This window comes from Bos grunniens, chromosome 21 (genome assembly GCF_055505025.1).
Source record: "Bos grunniens cultivar Pamir isolate PY7600 chromosome 21, Bosgru_T2T1.0, whole genome shotgun sequence".
Taxonomy (NCBI): domain Eukaryota; kingdom Metazoa; phylum Chordata; class Mammalia; order Artiodactyla; family Bovidae; genus Bos; species Bos grunniens.
In genome coordinates, this window is record NC_141185.1 from 10,632,917 (window position 1) to 10,656,545 (window position 23,629).

General features: G+C 40.0%; 1 protein-coding gene across 18 annotated transcripts in view; it reads left to right on the plus strand.

The window, feature by feature from the left end:
- DICER1 (dicer 1, ribonuclease III) overlaps window positions 1–23,629 on the plus strand; it is a 75,436-nt gene that overhangs the window by 23,403 nt on the left and 28,404 nt on the right. For 6 of the 18 annotated variants that reach the window (XM_086363092.1, XM_086363093.1, XM_086363096.1 and 3 more), the window contains 10 exons: window positions 4,618–4,806; window positions 5,612–5,774; window positions 6,749–6,879; window positions 8,597–8,731; window positions 9,181–9,341; window positions 11,496–11,664; window positions 12,952–13,424; window positions 20,880–21,012; window positions 22,278–22,520; window positions 23,069–23,220. In XM_086363092.1, the coding sequence (XP_086219218.1) occupies window positions 4,663–4,806; window positions 5,612–5,774; window positions 6,749–6,879; window positions 8,597–8,731; window positions 9,181–9,341; window positions 11,496–11,664; window positions 12,952–13,424; window positions 20,880–21,012; window positions 22,278–22,520; window positions 23,069–23,220 (1,904 nt within the window). In that variant the 5' untranslated portion in view covers window positions 4,618–4,662. Of the gene's footprint in view, window positions 1–465; window positions 567–1,079; window positions 1,108–4,617; window positions 4,807–5,611; window positions 5,775–6,748; window positions 6,880–8,596; window positions 8,732–9,180; window positions 9,342–11,495; window positions 11,665–12,951; window positions 13,425–20,879; window positions 21,013–22,277; window positions 22,521–23,068; window positions 23,221–23,629 lie in introns of all 18 variants that reach the window. The other 12 variants (XM_086363080.1, XM_086363082.1, XM_086363079.1 and 9 more) reach the window with 4 other exon arrangements.

A 23,629-nucleotide genomic window follows, 5' to 3' on the forward strand; every position in this document is an offset into this window, starting at 1 on the left:
TGTACTTCTCTTGTGTATACGGATTTAGGAAATAACACATCTGGGCTGCAGTCCATGGGGTTGCAGAGAGTCAGACATGACTGAACAGCTGTGTGCACACACGCGCACACACACATTTATTTATTTATTCCATTTTCCTAGTCATTCTCTTTAGAAGTTTATGTACTTGGATTTCGTTGTATTCATTTTAAGATCTTTCCTCGAACTTTTCTATAACCCCACCTCCTCCCCGCCCCTGATCTCTGGAAATTAGGCATGCTGTTGTTATAGCTCATTGTCTTGTTCTTTGTTTTAGAATAAGACTTAGTATCCTAAAATAACCCAGATGTCTTTTGTTTAAAGTTTAATACAAAATAATGGCCTTTTATTCAACTTTTCATATCAATGGGACTTTCTTGTTGATGTGTTTATATTCAGTTTAAGCGCAAGAATCTTAAACTTGGCTATTTTTGCCTTTATTTTTAGAGCAGAAGCTTGGGTATGCTGTGATTTTCCAATAAACTGCTATCACAATGTCAAAATGCAGTTCAGACAACAGCAACACAGAGATCTCAAACATTAAGACGGTAAATCTGGGCTTTATCCTATGTGGAAAAAGGAAGAGAGTTTATTCATGTGTCTTACTAAGTTGTTTCTAAATGAATCATCCAAAACTATGAAAGTGTTACCACTTTGATGAGTGTTAATTGTTAAAATCTGTGATCGGAAAATAGTCACGTAGATTATCCTGTTGGCTCTGCTGAGACAGTTAACTATAGGCAGTTAATCTATGAAACTCTAGAACTTTTACTTACCATTAGGGATTCAGAGCTTTTCATTAAGGCCAAGTTAAGAGAGGGAAAATAAAAATCTATTTAAACATGCCAAAGAAAGTAAAAATTGGCAAAATTATAGGCTTTTTGAGTTTTCACATTATTGGATTACTTGTTGAGTTTTCAGTGTTGGGTTTGCTTTTCCCAAATAGATAGTATATTACTGGGGCCAGTCATTGTGTGAAGTGAACGAAAATTAGTTTAAATATTGTGACCTAATGGGAATGTAATGGGAGGGTTCAATTCCTGTTCTCCATTTCCTTGCAGATTTTCTCTCCTGTATCTGCCCTTCAGGGTGAGTAGGAGTCGGGTGGGTGTGCATTTCCAAACCAAGTACTGTAGAAGTCTCTTTTAAGCTGTCTGTGCTTCTGTTGTGTATGCTATTGTGTGGACATTCATGAATCTCTGATTGAGTTCATCACGTTTTTATTTAGATGTGTATATATGACACACGTACGGAAATTTAAGAGCTGCAGAGAATGAGACACACGTCCTGTTGTCATGGAACGTGTGTGCCAGTCAAGAATGAGCCGCGTCCGTATGTGTCTCTTAGAATATGTGCAATGTGACATACCTGATGAAGGGGAAAGAGACGCCGTGTGAAGGCATCTGCCATGCACCTAGGCGGTGTCTTCACCCTCAGCCTGTATTGTTTGTTTGTTGTGTCTGGGGTGTGATTTGGTTTGGTAGGTGATAGAAGTGTGTGTGAGATGTACAGCTCCTATACTCAAGGAGATGCTGGTCTCATGGGTCATATTGAACTATTTACTTTTTAAAACTCTTGATTTGGAAGAAATTTCAGACTTACAGAAAAGAATAAGACTAGGACAAAGACTGCGTGCTTTACCTGTTTTGCTCCATTCGCTTTGTCAGTCACACCCACTCTATTTCTATGTGTAGTCTCTGGTTCTGAGCCATTTGAGAATAAGTTGCCTGCATTATGGCCCTTTCAGTCCTGAATGCGCCTCTGTGGATTTGCCAAGAATAAGGGTGCTCCCTCCGCACTCATGGCGTGGTGCCCAGCTCCGTGAGTGTGACAGTGCGTTGTCTACGGCCTTATCGCTGGACTCTATAATGGCCCTGATAGCCTTGGTTCTGTAACAGGAGAGGATCTAGTCTGAGGTCAGTTACTGCGTGTAGTTGTCATGTTTCCGCAGTCTTCTTTAATTGGGAACATTTTTAGTTTTTCTTTGTATTTTATGATACTGATAATTTTGAAGAATATCAAGTGCCCTTAAAAAAATAGAGCATCATTGTATTTTTTAGACTATTCTAAGGCTATTCTAAAAATAGATTTTATTTTTTAGACTGAAGCGTGTCCGACCCTGTGCGACCCCATAGACAGCAGCCCACCAGGTTCCCCCATCCCTGAGATTCTTTAGGCAAGAACACTGGAATGGGTTGCTTTTTCCTTCTCCAGTGCATGAAAGTGAAAAGTCAAAGTGAAGTCTCTCAGTCGTGTCCGACTCTCAGGGACCCCGTGGACTGCAGCCCACCAGGCTCCTCCCTCCATGGGATTTTCCAGGCAAGAGTACTGCAGTGGGGTGCCAATGCCTTTTCCAACTTTTATATAGTCTATAATAAATTTTGAAGTATTTATAAATAGATTTTTAACGCTGTTCTAAAAACAGAACACTGATTTGCGTTTTGGACTTTTCTGGCTCTGTCATTACTGCTAATGTTGTCTACATCAGAAGAAATGGTGACAGTGGTAGGAAGGAGGGTTCCTGGAGGTGGAGGAGGTGTGTTTGAGGATTTACACAGCTGCCCTCTTTTCTCCTTTGAGAATTTCCATCCACCAGCAGGATTTGGGCTTTTTTCCTGATCCCTCCACCATTTATTTGTTTGGTCTTGGATTAACATTTGGGCTGGGTGGGAAGTGAAGCATCAGGCTTAAATAATCATACCAGTGAGTGGCCTGGAGTAGTGAAGAAGTACAGTTGTCCCTCCCTGCCCGCGGTGAGTGGTTCCAGGACCCTCTGATGCCCAAATCCCCGGGTGCTCATGTCCCTTGCATAGTACAGTTGACCCTCTGCATCCGTGGATTCATCCAACCAAGGATAGATTGACCTGTGGAAGTGGAACCTGCGGATAAGGAGCACCGTGTGGAGATACCTCAAGAATGGGTAGCCATGTGGGAAGTGCCTGCAGGTCTCAGCCTTGGGCCTTCAGCATGACCTGCTGGGTCTCAGGCTGTTAGGTAAAATAGCCTTCCACTTCAGGTTCTCTGCCCCCAGCTTGAGTAGGAAGCTTGACTGATCAACCCGAGACTGTTCATCCTGTGGGCCTGCAGAGTTGAGAGAAGTGAGTGCTGAGTATAGAAGAGGTAGCAGGAAAGGCTGTTGGGACTTCGGTTCAGTAGAGAATGAGCACATTATTTCTTGTGGAAAATGTAGTTCTGTTTGACCCCGGCAAAAGAAGGACTTGATGGTTTTTCATAGTGTACTCTGGAACACTCTGCTTGCCTTCTTCCTCTGAGAAGGATACTGAGAATGGTTGTGCTCTCTGGTCCACGAACACACCGCCTTGCTGAAGCCTGAGGCCCTGTGGCCATTTATTGGAGGTGCTACTTGTATTAACTGGATGTTAAATTCTTGTCAGCTGAATTAAGCTCTGAAATCAAAATTTTGGTGTTAAGCCCATGCATACAAGAGACTGTACTCTCGAGGCTTCTTGGTGGATTAGACACAACAGTTAAGTCACTGTGTTGTACCATGGTTATAAATTTAACAGGTCAAGAGATTCAAAGTTTTTGTTCTCAAGGAACAAAGAGTGGGGATTCTTTCTTTCCAGTTTCATAGAGTAATAACAGTGAACACTGCAGAGCAGTACAAGGGGAAATTCCCTTCTACGGGCAAGTCAGTCCTGCGCCGGTGGGCTTTCTCATAGAGATTTGAACCCTAACCCTTTATCTGCAGGTTAGGACTTTTAAAAAGCCTGAATTTCTGTTTTATCCTTTTACATAATCAAATTTATCTTTGGGGAAGAATATGTGAAATATAGAAGAGTGCTTAGACTCCATGAAGTAGCTCTTATTTCACAAAATGGTGTTGCCTTGTTTTAATTTATCTAGGATATGCATAATTTTAAAGATACTTAGGTAAATAGTCAGCTGTGCAATTGTGATAAGGTGTCAATTAAGAAAAATGACCTTCTTCTATGTTTATGGTCCTTTGTTAAAATGACCAAATGTTGGTGGCATTTGACTCCTTCCTGTGTGTACACGGTATGAAATGCCTTTCATACAGTTTTCTCATTATTTTATCAATAATAGCATCATAGAATTTACAGATGTTTGAAATATATTTACATATATATTTACATGTTTTGTATATAAACACATTTATTTTAAAGAGCATCATATTATACAAATTTTCTTTTAAAGGTATTTTATGGACATGGTTCTATGTCAGTAAATATAGATCTGTATTATCTTAATGGATTTAAAGTTTTCCACTTTAAGACTAGACCATAATTTACTTAGATAATTGTTTATTAATTCCTTTTAAGGTTATTTCTTGTTCTTAAGTAATAATGTGACAATAAATATTCATGTGTTTACATCTTTGTGCATCTCCCTAACCCTTTCAGGCAGGTCTCTGGGTATAGAATTGCTGGGTTGGCGAGTGTAGAATGCTTGACTTTTAAAACAGATCCTCTTAGATCAAGAAAAAGCTAAAACAATTACAGGAAGAATTTGAAAAGGCCCATAGGAATGATATTCTGATGTTTCTCTTGTTTCTGTGCTTTCTTTTGTTTTTAACCCTGCATGGTTGTGTAATGGTATTCTTTTTCCCTTTTGTAGTAAGCTGTGCTAGAACAAAAATGCAATGAAAGAGACACTGGATGAATGAAAAGCCCTGCTTTGCAACCCCTCAGCATGGCAGGCCTGCAGCTCATGACCCCTGCTTCCTCACCAATGGGTCCTTTCTTTGGACTGCCATGGCAACAAGAAGCAATTCATGATAACATTTATACGCCAAGAAAATATCAGGTACTAATGAGAACACTAATACTGGAGCATTTTCACTAAAATGGAATAAATTTGCATATAGTTGACACAACTTCTATAAAACTCCTTTACCTTTTTAAGCTTTCCTCTTCTGATTAATTTTCTCATTCCAAATACTTTTGTTCTTAATAGTCATTTTCTTTCCTAACATCTGCTGGGTAATTGATTTGATAGTTTTATTGATGAAATTTCTTATCTTTTTTACCCTGTGAAAACCTCACTGTTCCTGAGTATCTATTTGGGTGTGTCTGTCCTCATGATCTGGGTAGGAATTGAGATTGGTTTGAACAAACATAGACTGTCAGAACTATGGTTATAGTCTTTTTTTTTTTTTTTTAAAGAAACAGTATATTTTATTACAGTTGGTCTAAAGTGGTAAATAAGAGTAGATCAGTATAATAAGCAGTAGTAAAATCATTAATTTTCTTCTTTACTTTGACTTTGCAAATGAATTTTAAATAACCACTTATTTTCCATTAAGTTATAGTGTTTCAGTTGTTCATATCATTCTAGAAAAGTTTCTGTTCCTGTGAAAATGATTTTTAAAGAAATTGTAAATGCCATTTCTGCATATTTATATAGCACGGCTATGTGTAACCGGCATTTTAATGCCTCTGATTATTATTATTAAATAAATATGTAGAAGGTAAGCTTTTTGAAAGGGCAAATTTATTGGAGGAAGATTTTAGAAAATAGTGGAATTTTCTGAATTGAAACAAAATCCAGTTTTTAAAATTCTGTACTTAGACAAGAAGTGTGTAATCTTTTTTCCCCACTGTATTTCTAGGTTGAACTGCTTGAAGCAGCTCTGGATCATAATACCATAGTCTGTTTAAACACTGGCTCAGGGAAGACGTTTATTGCAGTACTACTCACTAAAGAGCTGTCTTATCAGATCAGGGGAGACTTCAACAGAAATGGCAAAAGGACGGTGTTCTTGGTCAACTCTGGTAATAAAGCACTATTTTATCAAATTGTATGGAGGAAATTGGATGAGATCTTATGGTTAAGCAGATTTGCTCTTGGGGTATAAAGTTAAAGTCTTGAAAGTATAGAGAGGTTGATGAATAATGTGCTTGTTGAAGCAGAATATCATTCTGTCTTACTTGTTAACTTTAAATAGTATTTCTCTTAAATGATAGTCATCCTATTTCATGGATGTTAAACGTTAGCTTTCTTCTTAAATGGAACTGCATTTAATTCTGGCTCTGCATTTCTTTTGAAGGATTCCTTTTGGAATATAATCTGATCTCGGTAGTTAGTTATTTTGTTTTTAATGTTTTAGTTTCACAAAATGTGTCATAAGGAGCCTGATTATAGGTAACTTTGTGATTTATGATTTTGCTATACCAGTTGTAGAAAGAGGCTTTTTGAAAGTTAGATATTCAGTAAGAGTTTAAAGTATAGGTTTTTATGTGTTTGGGGTTATGTATTAAAATAAAAAGTATAAAATGTGAATATAAACAGCTCAAGTACTAACATAACCATGTCACTCCTCTCCTTTTTTTCTTTTCTTTTTAGATTGTTTCAGCATGTGATGTTCTCATGTGCTTTAAATGCATATCAGTCTGTGTTATTTCTTGGTGATATAATCTGATTTTATTGAAGAAAGCAGGAGGGGTGGATAGTAGTTGCCTTTCTAGCCTAGAAATTGTGTTCTTAGATTGGGGAAAGGCACCTTAAAGAAGGAAAGTGATCTAAGACTTTGTAAAGTGAGTGACAGAGAGGCAGGGTGGTGAGTATAAGAAGCATATTTTGGAGATAACTGTGAAAGTATGATTTTAAGTTGGCTATGTAAAAAATTGGTGGTTAGATATAATATATAATAATAAGGATTTCCCTTAGCTGTTTAATCAGTTGTTGTCCAGAGAGCCATGTAGGGAAGAGTTCTTGCATTTACGTGGAATATTGTATTTGTAATCAGCAAACCAGGTTGCCCAACAAGTGTCAGCTGTCAGAACTCACTCAGATCTCAAGGTCGGGGAATACTCAAACCTAGAAGTAAGTGCATCTTGGACAAAAGAGAAATGGAACCAAGAGTTTACTAAACATCAGGTAAGACTCATAAATGAAGAAATTTCACTGAATAAATCTGTACAAGTCCTTGATTCGTAAGATGACCTGTAGCCCTCGTTACGTGAATTAGGTTTGAAGACTCTACTTTCCTGTACTTAGTCAGCCTAGAAACTAGTCCTCATGCATTTTCTTCCTATGATCTCATCCTAAATCCAAATAAGCTAGTCCTTTGTGTTGCTGTTACTGAATAGAAAAGAAACAACTTTACAGTATGATTTTTTGTTTGAAAATGAAAATTCCTATGATCTATTTCCATCTTGCAGATAACTTGCTTTAGAAAGTTTACTCTTGAGTTAAATGCCTTGACATTTCTTGGTTGAGATCTTAGTATTTTTGATGGAGACTTCCTGTAACTTGGCTTCCCTTGTGGCTCAGCTGGTAAAGAATCTGCCTGCAATGAGGGAGACCTGGGTTTGATCCCTCGGTTGGGAAGATCCCGTGGAGAAGGAAAAGGTTACCCACTCCAGTGTTCTGGCCCGGAGAATGCCGTGGACTGTGTATAGTCCATGGGGTCGCAAAGAGTCAGACACGACTGAGTGACTGTCACTTCCTGTAACCTAGACGTTCCCATGTCACCAGCTTGTGTTGAGGGCCTTTCACGTGTTGGTGAATCTGAAATGGTTAAGAGATGTTTCCTAACTGACCTCAAGCAGTCCCTGGTCTGCTAGTATGTCTTACATATTGGGTTCAGTCAGTTCAGTTCAGTCGCTCAGTCGTGTCTGACCATTTGCGACCCCGTGAGTCGCAGCATGCCAGGCTTCCCTGTCCATCACCAACTCCCGGAGTTCACTCAGGCTCACGTCCATCAAGTCAGTGATGCCATCCAGCCATCTCATCCTCTGTCATCCCCTTCTCCTCCTGCCCCCAATCCCTCCCAGCATCAGAGTCTTTTCCAATGAATCAGCTCTTCACATGAGGTGGCCAAAGTACTGGAGTTTCAGCTTTAGCATCATTCCTTCCAAAGAAATCCCAGGGCTGATCTCCTTCAGAATGGACTGGTTGGATCTCCTTGCAGTCCAAGGGACTCTCAAGAGTCTTCTCCAACACTGCAGTTCAAAAGCATCAATTCTTTGGTGCTCAGCTTTCTTCACAGTCCAACTCTCACATCCATACATGACCACTGGAAAAACCATAGCCTTGACTAGATGGACCTTTGTTGGCAAAATAATGTCTCTGCTTTTCAATATGCTGTCTAGGTTGGTCATAACTTTTCTTCCAAGGAGTAAGCGTCTTTTAGTTAAGCTCTCTTAATAACTCATTTAAAATCCACAGAATGATAAGCCATTAAAAAAACTAAGGAGTCCGTGTCTTCTTCCAGAAAACCTTGTCAATTTGACAGGAAAAAACTGTGTGAATTGTTTTGTGATCTGATAAAACTGACAGGTCTCATCAATCAAATTATGAGGAAGCTGAAAACCTGAAGTGGATTGAGTAGATTTATCATAAAAACTTGGTCTCCATTATCAGTATTTTTTTTCTTGTCTCTTTCCATGTTTTCCTTGTTTTACATCTTGAGTCTCAAGTATGAGCTTCCATACATTGAGAATTTTTGTTGTAATTTTTTTGTTGTTGTGATTTTTAACGATGACTTTCTTAATCCTTACCTAAAATACAGTAGTTCCCTAATCTGATTTCATAGAAGTATATCCAGGCAGGTGAATGGCTTGTTTGTATACTGATAGCAGTTTTATTTTAGGTTCTCGTTATGACTTGCTATGTCGCCTTGAATGTTTTGAAAAATGGTTACTTATCACTGTCAGACATTAACCTTTTGGTGTTTGATGAGTGTCATCTTGCAATCCTAGACCACCCCTACCGAGAAATTATGAAGGTAAGTTTTTAGATTTTATCAGTGTTAATAATGCAGGTCAGATTACTGAGTAAAAGCAGTGTTTTTATATACCAAAAGCAATATTAGTTACCACTTTTGGGAACTTGGTTTCAGTGTAGGAATGAGTGACTGAATATTAAACTAATGTTCATTTAAATCTGTAATTTATAATATTAGTACATTTATAACTTCTAAATCTATAATAAAAGTTTAAACAATAAAAATCAGTAAATTATGTGATCTATCATAAGTGAATTGCATAGTTTATCATAGCATATTTAAATGTTCCTTTTTGATAAATTGATCTTTTAAGTAAGCTACAGTAAATTCCGTAAGTGACCATTTTGGTATTTGTTAGGTCTTTTTGACATGTTTAATCAGGATGCTGTCTCTTTGGTTGGGGCCTTGCAAAATGAATTCCTTACTGTCAGTATCTTTTGTTACATTAGCTTTGTGAAAATTGTCCATCATGTCCTCGTATTTTGGGACTAACTGCTTCCATTTTAAATGGGAAATGTGATCCAGAGGAATTGGAAGAAAAGATTCAGAAACTGGAGAAAATTCTTAAGAGTAATGCTGAAACTGCAACTGACTTGGTGGTCTTAGACAGGTAAGCACTTAGGATTAACTAGGCTTCAGTGAAACCTGCTAGGGTGGTTTTAGGCCTTTTGTTCCATACTCCCTTGGAAGACCTAAGAATTCCTTATCAGGACAGTCATCTTCAGATGCAGGAATTGAGCCTTGTTTCCAGAAAGCGTAACAGATGGCAGTGTTTCACCCTTAAGAGGGAATGTTGGATACACGTGGTCCCAGCCTGTCTGCTCATGTTGATGAGGGCTGGGAACTCAGTAGGAGATCTGTGTCCTTTTCTGTCAGTGTGTGCGTTTTTTTGTTCTGACCCAAACATCCCACATGATGGTTTGAAAGAACATTAATTTATTTACATAATTCAGTATTTTACGGTCTGATTGAAAATAATGGGAAGCATCCTCTGATTTTGAAAATGGGTGTGAATTTCTGACCTGTTTCTAGGTTTGTCTCTTTGAGGAGGTTGCTATTTTGAGTTTCATTGAAACATATAACACAGCCTTTGTAATCTAAGTTGGTAGAAGGGAGCCTTTATAAGTTAGGTTTTTAAATTACAATGACTAATTCAGTTCATATTGAATTATCCTTATATCCTTGTTAGGTACAGCCTTTAACAAGGTTAATGATTACCAAGTAGTGGTTCTTGAAACAGTTACACTAGAGAAGACTTATTTCTCAGATTGTGAAGTTAAATCACACATGGGTTTTGAGGACTGGCTCCACTAATGTGTGACTTCAAGTGCGTCATTTATTGTCCCTGAGCCTAAAAAATGGCATTACCAGTGGTTTCAGGGGACTCTTGGGTGATCAGTTACATTGACATGAAAACACCTGTCACTTGGTAGGAATTTGGAAAGAGTTCTCTTTGTTAAATGAGAAGAAAAGGTAACATTTAGATTCATGGAAGTTAGATGTGATATGAAATACAAATCTGATGGCCTTTAAGGCGTTTAGGTAAAAAACTGATAGATATTCTATTGCGTTTGGCATTACTTAGCTCTCAAAATCTCACTTATAAATTCTAGTTGGGAATAATGAACACTATTATTTTAAAACATATCTTTAATATATTTATTTTCCTTAATTATTATATATGCTTTTAGGATTGTGTGTGTTGTTGTCATATTATGAAAGGCATGAAAGATCCAAGGAATGATACTGTTGTGATTGATTGAAATGTGGGGGAGTTTTCCTTAAGAGGGCATGTTAAAATATGACTCAACCCTAAAAAGGAACACATTTGAGTCAGTTCTAGTGAGGTGGATGAACCTAGAGCCTGATAATACAGAGTGAAGTAAGTCAGAAAGAGAAAAGCAAATACCATATATTAACACATATATATGGAATCTAGAAAAATGATTACTGATGAACCTGTCTGCAGGGCAAGAATAGCGGCTCCGACGGAGAACATATAGAGAACAGACCGTGTACACGGTGTGGGAAGGTGGGTGGGAGCTGAGCGAGCAGCACTGCAGCACGCACAGTGCCGTGTGCAGAGGAGGCGGCGGCAGTCGCTGTGTCACTCAGGGAGCTCCTCCCACCGCTCTGTGACAGCCTGGGGCTGGCGGGGAGGCTCAGGAGGGAGGGCTCGTGTGTGTGCTTGTGTCTGATGCCTGTTGCTGTGTGGTGGAGGTCAACACAGTATTGTAAAGCAGTTATCCTCCAGTTAAAAATAAATTAAAAGATTTATTTAAAAACCAAGAAAGTTGACATTTGCAAATGCTAAATGTTTCAAGTAGTTTGGAAATAGATATGTTTAATGATAATACTTCCTCCTTATGATCTCCTCCTGCCTTCCCTATTTCTGGGTCTGAGAAGTAATCATTGTTGAGTTTCTTGTCTATTTTGACAGATTTTCTCATTCTGGGTGATGCCTTAGGGGGCAAAAGGTGAAAGTCTAAACCTAAAAATCAAAATGAAAAACCTGTGGTTAACAATGAAACAACAGAATTCTTTTGACTGTTAGCCTTATGCATTTATTGACACTTAGCCGGCAAATATAGTACAGATAGAGGTGGGTACAACTTGAGGAAGGCTTGTTGTGAGCCTGCGTGTTCTTCCAAGTAGTTACACAGCTGAAAAGAGGGAGTTTCTTTTTTTGGCTTGGATATGTAATGGATGGTAATGCTGTAGTGAATTTATTGTGGTATTGACGACTTCTGTTTCTGATTTAAAGATATACTTCTCAGCCATGTGAGATTGTGGTAGACTGTGGACCATTTACTGACAGAAGTGGGCTTTATGAAAGACTGCTGATGGAGTTAGAAGAAGCACTTAATTTTATCAATGACTGTAACATATCTGTACATTCAAAAGAAAGAGATTCTACTTTAATTTCTAAACAGGTAAGCCTATGTGAAGTAAGTACAGAGTATAATAAAAGGCTTTGATACATTTTTAATGTTGAAATGAATTTTCTTTTAATGAGGCTGTTTTATATACATTTTCGCTTAAGGCCTTACCTTCTTGTATCTTTGGACATTTTTCATTGAGTGTATCATATTGGGTTGAGTTTAGTGTTACCTGACCGACATTTCTATTAAGTGGAGACCTCCCTGGTTTAAGGAGGTGTCATGATTGTTTGAATATAAGAAGTGAGTCCCAGTTTTTTTTTCTTAGTCAGATGAGTTAGTTCCTGATCAAACCCTGAGCTGAAAGAATTCTTCTGTTGTTTCTTTGTATGTAATTGGACATGAGCCCATCATCTCCGAGTAGGGCAGCTTTGAGAAGCGATTCCTTAGGACAGTGGTCCTCAAAGTGTGGATGCTGCTGGACGAGCAGCATCAGCTTCCCTCTGGAACTTGCTTGGCATGCACGTGAGAGGCCCCACCCTTGACCTGCTGGATCTGAAGCTCTGGGGTGGGAGCCAGCTCTCTGAGATTGGAAGCCCCTCAGTGAATCCTGTTGCCTTTAAAACTTGAGAACCATTGTCCCAGGACAATTTGTCAGTTGTCCCAGCCAGCCGTGAATGTTACTACCGTGTTGGATCGAATCCTTAATTCTCTCTTGCTGATTTTCTCTGGAGCAGCAATGCCCAGACTCTGTTCAGCATCTGTCTTCTCATTAAGTCCACGTTCAACCCAGTGGGTCTTTCATTTGCCTGCAGAACTGGCAGTTACAGCCCCACTGTGGGTTTACATTCCAGTCTGAGCTAGGGTTGTAAGTTGTGGCACTCTGGGGCACAGATACAGTTCAAGGAAAATCATCTTGCTTTTCTTTGATACCTAAAATAAAATGACATACTCTGCTGCATGTGTACACACATTTATATATTCTGCTATGTAGTTCTTGCATATTTACCTGGAAGTAAATGATTTAGTTGTACTTCTGACCACAGCTCTGAGGTTGCTTTATTAACCGTATACAGTTGCCTCTTTTAATTTCTGTCATTTGATTATTTTCACTGGGGAAAACAGAAGGGTGGTTCTGGGCATGTGTATGAAAAAGTAGAGCTTGGAAAGACTGCTGACCCCTCTCCCTAACCTTTTAAGGAATGAACCCCAGTGTTGATATTAGTGGGGTAAGTTTATTTTGAAGGGGCAGATTGAAGACAACTGAAACCCCAGTTGGACTCCACGTGAAGATTCTGCAGGAGTATTGTTTCGCATTGGAGTCTTTACCTTTTTTTGTAGATACTCTCAGACTGCCGTGCGGTCCTGGTTGTCCTGGGACCCTGGTGTGCCGATAAAGTAGCTGGAATGATGGTCAGAGAGCTGCAGAAACACATCAAACATGAGCAAGAGGAGCTGCACCGGAAGTTTCTGTTGTTCACAGACACTTTCCTACGGAAAATCCACGCCCTGTGTGAAGAGCACTTCTCCCCTGCCTCGCTTGACCTGAAGTTTGTCACTCCTAAAGTAATAAAGCTGCTCGAGATCTTACGCAAATACAAACCGTATGAGCGGCAGCAGTTTGAAAGCGTGGAGTGGTATAATAATAGGAACCAGGATAATTACGTGTCCTGGAGCGATTCTGAGGATGACGAGGAAGATGAAGAGATTGAAGAGAAAGAAAAGCCAGAGACAAATTTTCCTTCTCCGTTTACCAACATTTTGTGTGGAATTATTTTTGTGGAAAGAAGATACACAGCCGTGGTCTTAAACAGGTAACTCTCTGAGATTAACATTTTTTCCCCTGTAGTAGAACAGGCAGCTTTTTGTTGTTCTGTGAAGTGATACCTTGTAATAGCTTTAAGAGCTGGGCAGAAGGCTTAGGGACGCGTCCTTCACTTGGCACCATCACGTCAGAACTAAACATGTAACGCTATCCTGGGATCAGCAGGATGTTTGTATATACAATCACTTGACTGAGGTTTTGTTCTTAAAGGATGCTAATCTTTTCTAATCCATCTGAAATCGAGTGCAAGTACAGAAAAATTAAGTTGACATTAAAGTAAACCTTCCTTGTTCGGTATTCAGTTGTTAGATTTAGTTCAGATATTTATTAACCTGTGACTATGGTGTGTTCGGAGAAGGTGGTTGCACCCCACACCAGTATTCTTGCCTGGAAAATCCCATGGACGGAGGAGCCTGGTGGGCTGCAGTCCATGGGGTCGCTGAGGGTAGGACACGACTGAGTGACTTCACTTTCACTTTTCATTTTCATGCATTGGAGAAGGAAATGGCAGCCTACTCCAGTGTTCTTTCCTGGAGAATCCCAGGGACGGGGGAGCCTGGTGGGCTGCCATCTATGGGGTCGCACAGAGTCTGAAGCGACTTAGCAGCAGCAGCAGCAGCATGGTGTGTTAGTGGAGAAGAAAATGGCAACCCACTCCAGTGTTCTTGCCTGGGAAATCCCATGGACAGAGGAGCCTGGCAGGCTACAGTCCACTGGGTCGCAAAGAGTGGGACATGACTGAGTGCACACACATGATGTGTTAGGCGTGGTTTTGAGCATTTCACACCACGCTTTCTCCTTCAGGTGATATTAGGATAAATTGTATCAGGATATTGCTGTGGCTGGTTTTTCTGTGTTAGCTTTTTTTTTAACAAATGCCTATTCAAGTTTGCACATTTGCGGTGAAAAGCATGTAACAGCTGGGTTTGAAATTTGAATTGGTTCATAGACTACATATTAAAATTTTCTGAATCAGAAGATAATAAAAATGTTAGGGAGGAATTCAGAGAATACTGGCAAAGGTGGCAGTGAATGCCAATTAGGTTGTAAATTTCCACCCTACCTCCTTCTTCAGTAGAAGTGTATTTTTCCTGAATATAGACCCAACCAAGGAGCTTCACTTCAAATTTGTGTCACGTGGTCACTTAATGCATATTTCTTTTGATTTGTGGATGGTTGCTCTATTATTTGTAAGGGCCAAAAAGAGTCCTTATTTAGTACTTCAAACTACTTGTTTCTACAAGATCTATTAATTGGCCAAAGTTGATCCCTAAGAACCTTTTCTGCAAGTATTGATCTCTGAGGAGAAATTAAACTTTGTTTCCTGAGGTAATTTGGGGTTTAAAAAAAAAAAGAACTGCTTCTGACTTGAGAATGTACTTGAGTAACGAGAAATTGGACTCTGGGGTCGTCATCTGGCGGTTTTCAGTCTGGAAGTTTTCTTAGTCATTGGGCCTGATCCTGATGATGGATATGAAGTGAAATAATTTTAGGTAGTGAATTACATTGAAATCAGAAGTTTAAGATTGGAAAGGAACTTCCCTGACTAATCCAACCCACTTACTCTTATAAGCAAAAAAAAAAAAAAAGAGGAAAGCGTCCAGAGGATAAGTGATTTGCTCTGAGTTAAATTGCCAGTCAGTGGCAGAGACCATTCAAGAATCCTGATATTCTGCCTCCTCGTTTCCACTTCTTTGTATAATCATCATGCCCTTGGGTATCACAGAACGCTAACAACCAGAGCTTTACAGTGGGAAGACTGCCAGGAGACAGTCCAGGGAGTGCACGACTACTCAGGTTATTTTTTAGAATGGGGGAAAGGCATTTTTGGGGTCAGAAAAGTTTAATGTTGGCACAGTTCTAAGCCGAGTTCTAGACGGACTCCCTGCCCCACACAGGATGGGTTAAGAATTAAGTACATTTTCTGGGGCTTGGAGAGGACTGGGGGTTCATTTTCTTCCTTTTTTCCTCTTTTGTACATGTGTTTGTAAGTATGGAGATGTGCCAGTTTTCACTGAAGGAATATTAGCCTGAAAAGGTTTATCAGAAATCAGTGTTACTTCCTGTTGACTTTGAGGATCAGATTAATTGCGATCAACTTTCATAAAGTGTGCCTGGAATTTAGTGTTGGATGATGAATCAGGAGTGGTTTGAGGGTTTACTTTATGGGCAGCTAATTAAATGTACAATAGAGGTCTTGTTCCAGTAAGCTTTTTAATAAGCTTAGAAAAACTTCCTGAAATCCAGATTCTTTCCTTCCATCAATTTAATGGGAGGAAAAACCACTCTTCAGCAAACAGTTTCACGGGAGTAGAAGCTATTGTAATACATGGGCGGTTTTCTACTCTCCTAATCAGAAAAATAAAAAACAGCTACTTCTGTTGTATGTGTACAGTCTTGGGTTTACAGTTTTTCTTTTGCCTTATATACTGAAGGCTTTATCGTCTATAATTTACCTTTTGTATCAGTCAGTCAGTTCAGTTGCTCAATTGTGTCTGACTCTTTGCAACCCCATGGACTGCAGCACACCAGGCCTCCCTGTCCATCACCAACTCCCGGAGCTTGCTCAAACTCATGTCCATTGAGTCGGTGATGCCATCCAACCATCTCATCCTCTGTCATCCACTTAGTCCTGCCTTCAGTCTTTCCCAGCATCAGGGTCTTTTCCAGGGAGTCAGTTCTTTGTATCAGGTGGCCAGAGTATTGGAGTTTCAGCTTCAGCATCAGTCCTTCCAAGGAATATTCAGGGCTGATTTCCATTAGGCCTGACAGGTTTGATACCCTTGCAGTCCAAGGGACTCTCAAGAGTCTTCTCCAACATTGTGGTTCAAAAACATCAGTTCTTTGACACTCAGCTTTCTTTATGGTCCAGCTCTCACATGCATATACATGACTTCTGGAAAAACCACAGCTTTGACTATACAGACCTTGTCAGCAAAGTGATGTCTCTGCTTTTTAATGCGCTATCTAGGTTGGTCATAGCTTTTCTTCTAAGGAACAAGCATCTTTTAAATTTCATGGCTGCAGTCACCATTTTCAGTAATTCTGGAGCCCAAGAAAATAAAGTCTGTCACTGTTTCCTTTTTTCCCTATCTATTTGCCATGAAGTGATGGGACCAGATGCCATGATCTTAGTTTTTGAATGTTGAATTTTAAACCAGCTTTTTCACTCTCCTCTTTCACTTTCATCAAGAGGCTCTTTAGTTCCTCTTTGCTTTCTGCCATAAGGGTTGTGTCATCTGCGTATCTGAGGTTATTGATATTTCTCCCAGCAATCTGGATTCCAGCTTGTGCTTTATCCAGCCTGGCATTTCGCATGATGTACTTTGCTGCTGCTGCTGCTGCTGCTAAGTCACTTCAGTCGTGTCTGACTCTGTGCGACCCCATAGATGGCAGCCCACCAGGCTCCCCCGTCCCTGGGATTCTCCAGGCAAGAACACTGGAGTGGGTTGCCATTTCCTTCTCCAATGGATGAAAGTGAAAAGTGAAAGTGAAGTCGCTCAGTCGTGTCCGACTCTTAGCGACCCCATGGACTGCAGCCTACCAGGCTCCTCCACCATGGGATTTTTCAGGCAAGAGTACTGGAGTGGGGTGCCATTGCCTTCTCCGGATGTACTCTGCATATAAGTTAAATAAACAGGGTGACAGTATAGAGCCTTGATGTACTCCTTTCCCAGTTTGGAACCAGTCCATTGTTCATGTCTGGTACTTTTATATAGTTTTAAAATTTCAGAACACTCCATGAGGGAAGAAGATAGATGTTTTTACTCTATCATAGATGATATTTCTCCCAGCAGTCTGGATTCCAGCTTGCGCTTTATCCAGCCTGGCATTTCGCAGACCTCCTGAAATAACTCAAGGATCAAGTGGCAGAAAGTGACTTCCACTCTCCAAGTCTAGAGCTCTTTTCACTGTGTGGTTTATGAGTATTGTGTGACTTTGGCATTGAACAAACCTGGGTTGATGTCTTCTCTCTATCCCCCATCCCTCCACCCCTTTCTTTTCCCAGTAGCTTTGTCTTTACAGAGAAGTTGCAGAGATGTACTGAGTACCCTTACCCATTCTGGGTTTCCCCCATGTCTTATGTCAGTAACATCTTACCTTATCAGGGTACGTTTGTTGCAACCAAGAAACTAACATTGGTGTATTACTATTAACTAACTTATAGACTCTATTGGATTTCCCCAGTTTTCCCATTAATGTCTTCTTTTTAATCCAAGGTGTACCAGAGTTCATTTAGTTCTATTTCCCTAATCTCCTTTGGTCTCTTATGGCTTCTTGTTCTTTCCTTGTTTTTGACGACCTTGATGTGAGGAGGACAGGTATTTTGTGGACTGCCCCTCAGTTTGAATTTGTTTGATGTTTTTCTCAGGATTAGACTGGGTTTTAGCATTTGAAAGAAGGCTGCGGATATGAGGTGCCCTTCTCGTTGCTTTATCTTAGGGGGATTCGTGGTCTCGACACAGACCGTCATGGGTAATGTTAAACTTCATCACGTGATTATGATTGCACTTGGCCCATTTCCTCCACTGTGAAGTTATTATTTTTCTTATTTCTTACTTTATTCTTTGGAAGCAGGTCACCGAAGCTGGTTTATCTTGGGGAGAGAGGAATTCAGCTTCATGCCTGGAGAGGGGCTTCTCTGTGTGTGTTACTGAAATTCTTCTGTAAGGGAAACATGTCTCTTTTATCCTATTTATCTGTTTGTATTTGTTGACTCATGTTCTTTTATCACTGTGGACTTGTGTTTGTTTATTTTATACCTTGGTTATGATCTGATGCTGGGTTAGTTTTCTGTATAAGTTATTCCACCGTGGGCCACTGGGGGCTGTTGGAGGTTAGTGCCTGTGTCCTTTTGACATGCCCCGATCCTTCTGATTTTTGAACCCTGCCTGACTTTCTGGTAGAAGAATGCTTCAGCCATGGAATCAGCCATTTCTCCCAGGAGCCCTGGTTCTTTTTATCTTCACTCACTTTTTAGGTGTATATTCTGTGCAAGTTATTTCACTTTTTAGAGCCTCAACATCTTCATCTATAAGATAATAATAATACCTCCCTTTCTTACTGAGTCGTTAGTGAGAGACACTGTATACAAACACCGCAGTCTTACCGCCTGATATTGTGCTCAGGGAGGCTGTGTGCACGCACAGGGTGGGCCTGTGCCGGCCACGGTGAGGAAGGTACAGAGGTGGACGGTAAGCACCAGCTCTTTTAGTTTTTAGAGTAAGTTATGTCTGCTGAATATGATTGTATTTATAAACTCTTACATTTTTATGTCTGCTGAATATTATATAGTTGGCCATTGAATTTTAATACTTTTTAAGTTATGTTTTCTTAGTAGTTAATTTTCATGGAATTTTACAAAAATACTGGTTTCAGGTGAATTTGAAAACAGGAAAAAAAAAATCACTTCCTTGCTAGAGATTGTTTGAGGAGCTCTAGTGAGCTGCTGTCTATGGGGTCGCACAGAGTCGGACACGACTGAAGCGACTTAGCAGCAGCAGCAGTGAGTGTTTGCTGCACTAGAGAACAGCATTCTTTATCAGACAGCTTGCTTTTGGAACAACTCACGTAAACTCAGTGTAAAATTAAAAGAACGAGATTCTATCCTGGCAGTTCTGTGGTACCGTGAGATCTCAGGGCAGATAGTGTAGTCCTTATTAATACAAGTGCCCTGACAGCAGTAGACCTGGGTTTGTTTTTCTAGCTTGTCTTTAGGGATTCCTTACACATATCTGATAAAGAAATTTTTGCTTTTTAAACATTGTGAGCATAGGTATGTAGCATTTAATTGCTGCTTACAAGGGACTTTGTCTTTGAATGTGCTCATTGTTTCTTCCGTTCCCTGCAGTCCTGATGAGAGTCTCATTAAGGAGAAATAAAAGTATTCTTGGTGCTTCCAATTCTCAGCTAGTTGAAGTCTACCAGATTTATTATTTTAGGCAAATTAAGATACATTCTCTGCCTAATTAGGAGTAACTGGAAACGCATTTTTAAACCTCTGTTTTGTTCAAATTGCTTGTTTACATAAACTAAAGTTTGGAAGTACATATTATTTCTACAGTAATTGATTTCATATTTTAGATGTTGGGGCATGCAGTTTGCGTGTAACACTGTTTTCTGTTACTGACATCATAAGTTCATAATAACAAATCTTTACATATTAAAAAACTTTCTGACTTTGAACATTTTAGGTACTTGAACTGTAGAGCAGACTCTCAAACCAACCTAGGCATGCCAGTGTTTTACTGATTTGGAGACAGGAAGATATTCTAGATGGCCATTCAAGGTTTTTCCCAGGGCTTTGATATTAGTCTGTTTCATGTACTTATTAAAAAAAAAAAAAAAAGAATGGTTTGACTTAAAAATGCAATTTTCTGTTAGGAATTTGTGCTACGTTGTATGACTTCAGAGGAACCATATGGGATCACTTAGGTCAGGTGTGGAACCATTTATCCTGTGTGCTGAGTTTTCCAATGTGGATATTTCCAAAATAGCTGTAATGGCAACACTAACTGTTAACCTTCTGCACCCATGTAACGTGAGCCTGTCCCGTAGCTCTTTTTCATTTTGTAGCCGAGGGCCCGCTTTCAGGGACAAGCTTTCTGGGTTGATAGAGAGGAGCAGGCAGGAAGGAGAACGAGCTCAAGAGCCTATCCTAGCTCCTGCCCGGATGGGAGGGGAGTTATCTCAGCCTTGCAGGGAGGCACGCTCTGTCAGCCTTGCAGGGCTGAAGCTCAGTGGCCTTTCATGCAGCACTGTGGTCAGTGGCCGTCCGCAGGGCCGTGAAGTGTTGGGAATGGAGATGCTTATCAGTGGATGGAGGCTTTCCTTGCCCTGGAGCCCTCCTTCCAGGGGGACAGGGCACTGGGGTAAATCGAACAGAAATAACATGCTTCTTTCTTTGCACATACAGCTAGGACTCTTACCACACGGAAAGAGAGGAGAGTGAAGTTTCCCTTGGGGTGTTTGGTGCTTAACTCTCGGAAAGCTTGGTCATAGAGACGGGCATGACCACTGCGGCAAGTTGTGCGTGCGCTTAGAGTGTGTGTGGCTTTTTCATTATAGGGCTTGGCCTAAAGCCAGAACACATGGACAGTCCATGTTTCTCTCTGCTGAGCGCTGTCACTTCCCAGGCCACGTTTCTGTGAAGGTCATTACTGCCAAATTAGAAAGTTTGAGGGACTGTGACCATTTTGTTCACCCGTGTCGTGTAAATCAACCCTGTCTTTGGTGTTCTGAGTATTTAGTGCACAGATTGACACAGAGAAGAGCGACGGTGATTTCTTTTTAAGCTAGAGGAGGGAAAATACCAAGACTGGTTTGTTAGGTATGTGGGCAAAAAAATTCCTGTTTCCACTTTAAGAGAGACCCTACAAACAAAAGTTTAATTTTTTTTTTCCCTCAGCAGTGCTTAACTTCCAAATGTGTATAATTTTCTTAGATTGATAAAGGAAGCTGGCAAACAAGATCCAGAGCTGGCTTACATCAGCAGCAATTTTATAACTGGACATGGCATCGGAAAGAATCAGCCTCGGAACAAACAGATGGAAGCGGAATTCAGAAAACAGGAAGAGGTAAGCTAAGTGAAAATAATTTTACAGTAACAGTTTTCAGAACATATATAAACTCTGCCCATAGGAACCCCCTCTCTCTATAGTTCCTCTGCATTTTTTTGGTGATATAGAGTACTTGTAAACAGAGACTCACCGTTTCCCTTGAGGTAGCCAAACGATGATTCTCATGTGTAGAATTAGAATACCTGTCTGGTAAATCAATTTTGTGTCTTAATTGCCATCGGCCATTTTATTTTCCTTTATGGGGCTGAGGATACACAGCTACGTTTCATAGAAGAAGATAGCTCGTGTAAATATAACTCTTGCTGACTTGTTATGATTCTGAAGCAACAAACTGAAATCTTTTTCCTAGAATGTGTTTTGTTTGCTATTCAAAGTCCTACCTTGGTTGACTATTTTAAAAACAACAATATATTTTAAAGATTTTTGGTTTAATTTTTTTTCATGCTTTTTATTCAAGATTTGATATAGGAAATAGCACTGTAAAGATGATAAAAACCTAACATAGTGTTCCTGGCTTGCAAATAAAAACTTTTTATGTAAAATTTGTTGTTTAAGTTAAAAGCAGAATCATTCATGTTGAAGTCATTTTTCTTTGATAATACTCCAAGTTTGGGGAGTTCAGTAGCCAGAGTCTTGACAGATCAGTCTAAAACCCAGCTTAATTTCTTATTTAACTTACGCTGAATTGGGAAATGATGTTACCTTAAATCTAGTATGAAAAAAACTTTTCAGTTAAAAAAAAAATCATTTCTGATCCCTTAAATTAAGTATGTCCCAAGATGTTGGAAAATAAGTGATGCTTTGCTTGTAGTTTTTAATTCCAAGTGATTTAGGGATTTTAGTGACACAGTTTTGACATCTTTGGAGGGATGTTGGCATAGGTGCACAGACATAGGTCCCATAGGGAGGCACAGAATATCCACAGGATTTCAGAAGTGAATTCATTTGGTCACTCTGGTGGTTATTAAAGAAGCCAGTGTCTTTAGCCAAAAGACTGTGATTTGTCCATGGGTGCTTCTCTAAAGTAGAAAGGCATTTTGATTTTTTCAAGTCATGTTCAGCTGAAAATGTCTTTGAATCAGAGTTTCTTTGTCCGGATGTTCATGGCGTCTGGAGTTTTGTGTGATACTCATTGTTTTTAGCCTGGCCTGGATTACGAGTGCTCAGAGTACTGTCACAAATGACAGTTGTCCCTTCATTTCACTGTGCTCTTTTCTTTGGAAACTTGGTTAGAATTCCTTTTCTTGGTGGATTTTTTTCAGGTACTTAGGAAATTTCGAGCACATGAAACCAACCTGCTTATTGCAACAAGTATTGTGGAGGAGGGTGTTGACATACCGAAATGCAACTTGGTGGTTCGTTTCGATCTGCCCACAGAGTATCGATCCTATGTTCAGTCGAAGGGAAGAGCGAGGGCACCCATCTCTAATTATGTAATGTTAGCAGACACAGATAAAATAAAGAGTTTTGAAGAAGACCTTAAAACATACAAAGCTATTGAAAAGGTAAGATGTACATGTTATCTGTAAGTTATTCCTGTGCATATAGAAATAATAAAAACAGTTGTATCTTCAGAGATTAGTCTCAACAGAGGTGTGCAGTGGGTAGATTATTAGACAGTTGAGAGTAATTGCACAGAGCCAGCAGTATTTTACAATAAAATGGCAGTGAAAATGGTCATATAGGTTACTGGGGAAGATTAGGAAGTACACTGTTCACGTGGACGGTGTCATCCTCGTTGACTGAGTTGGAGACTGGTTTGAGAGTGATGACACAGCCCAGATACTCATGTAAGACTGGTGATCGCTTGTGTGCTGGTAGGTCGGTGTAGTTCAGTGTCTTGTTCCCTGTATGGGAACGTCTCCATATGGCTGGAGCTGGGAAGGATGCATTGGGAAAAACTGTCTGCAGCAGGTGGCTCTGGAGTATTGAGGTATGTGTTTAGGAGAGAGAGATATTTCATGTCAAGAGAGCTTTTTCTTAGGTTCAGAGGCAGACAGACAGTGGCAGGAAAGGCATTTGTTCTCATAAATTCTGTTCTGAAACTGCTCAGATCTTGCGAAACAAATGTTCCAAGTCGGTTGATACCGGGGAGGCCGACACGGAGCCCGTGGTGGATGACGACGATGTTTTCCCACCGTATGTGCTGAGGCCTGAGGATGGTCCCCGCGTCACGATCAACACAGCCATTGGGCACGTCAACAGGTACGGCCGCAGGCTACGTGGTAGCCAACCTGTGAGAACCGTGAGATTTCGGTCTGACTCTATAAGTATTGTGTTGTTCACCATCTGCAAGCAATAACCAATCTCTCCGTTTATGGCCTGTGATGCCTCAGTGACAGAAAAAGAAGTTGCTTTTTTCTGTTCCTTGTTTTTTTTTTGGTCAGAATGCAAAACTAGTATTGTGCAGAAATAAATATTTCTAGTATTGTGCAGAAATAAATGTTTCCCTTCTCATTGTTAAGGCCGACCTAATGAATGCATACATCTTTTAATTGGATTGAAATTAATTTTGCAATGCTCACTGTTCTTTTCTAAATCTTAAAACTTGTTTTGTGTCAAGCGTTGGCGGCCATTGAATTTTCCTTTAGCAGAAATGGGAGACTTGATGCAT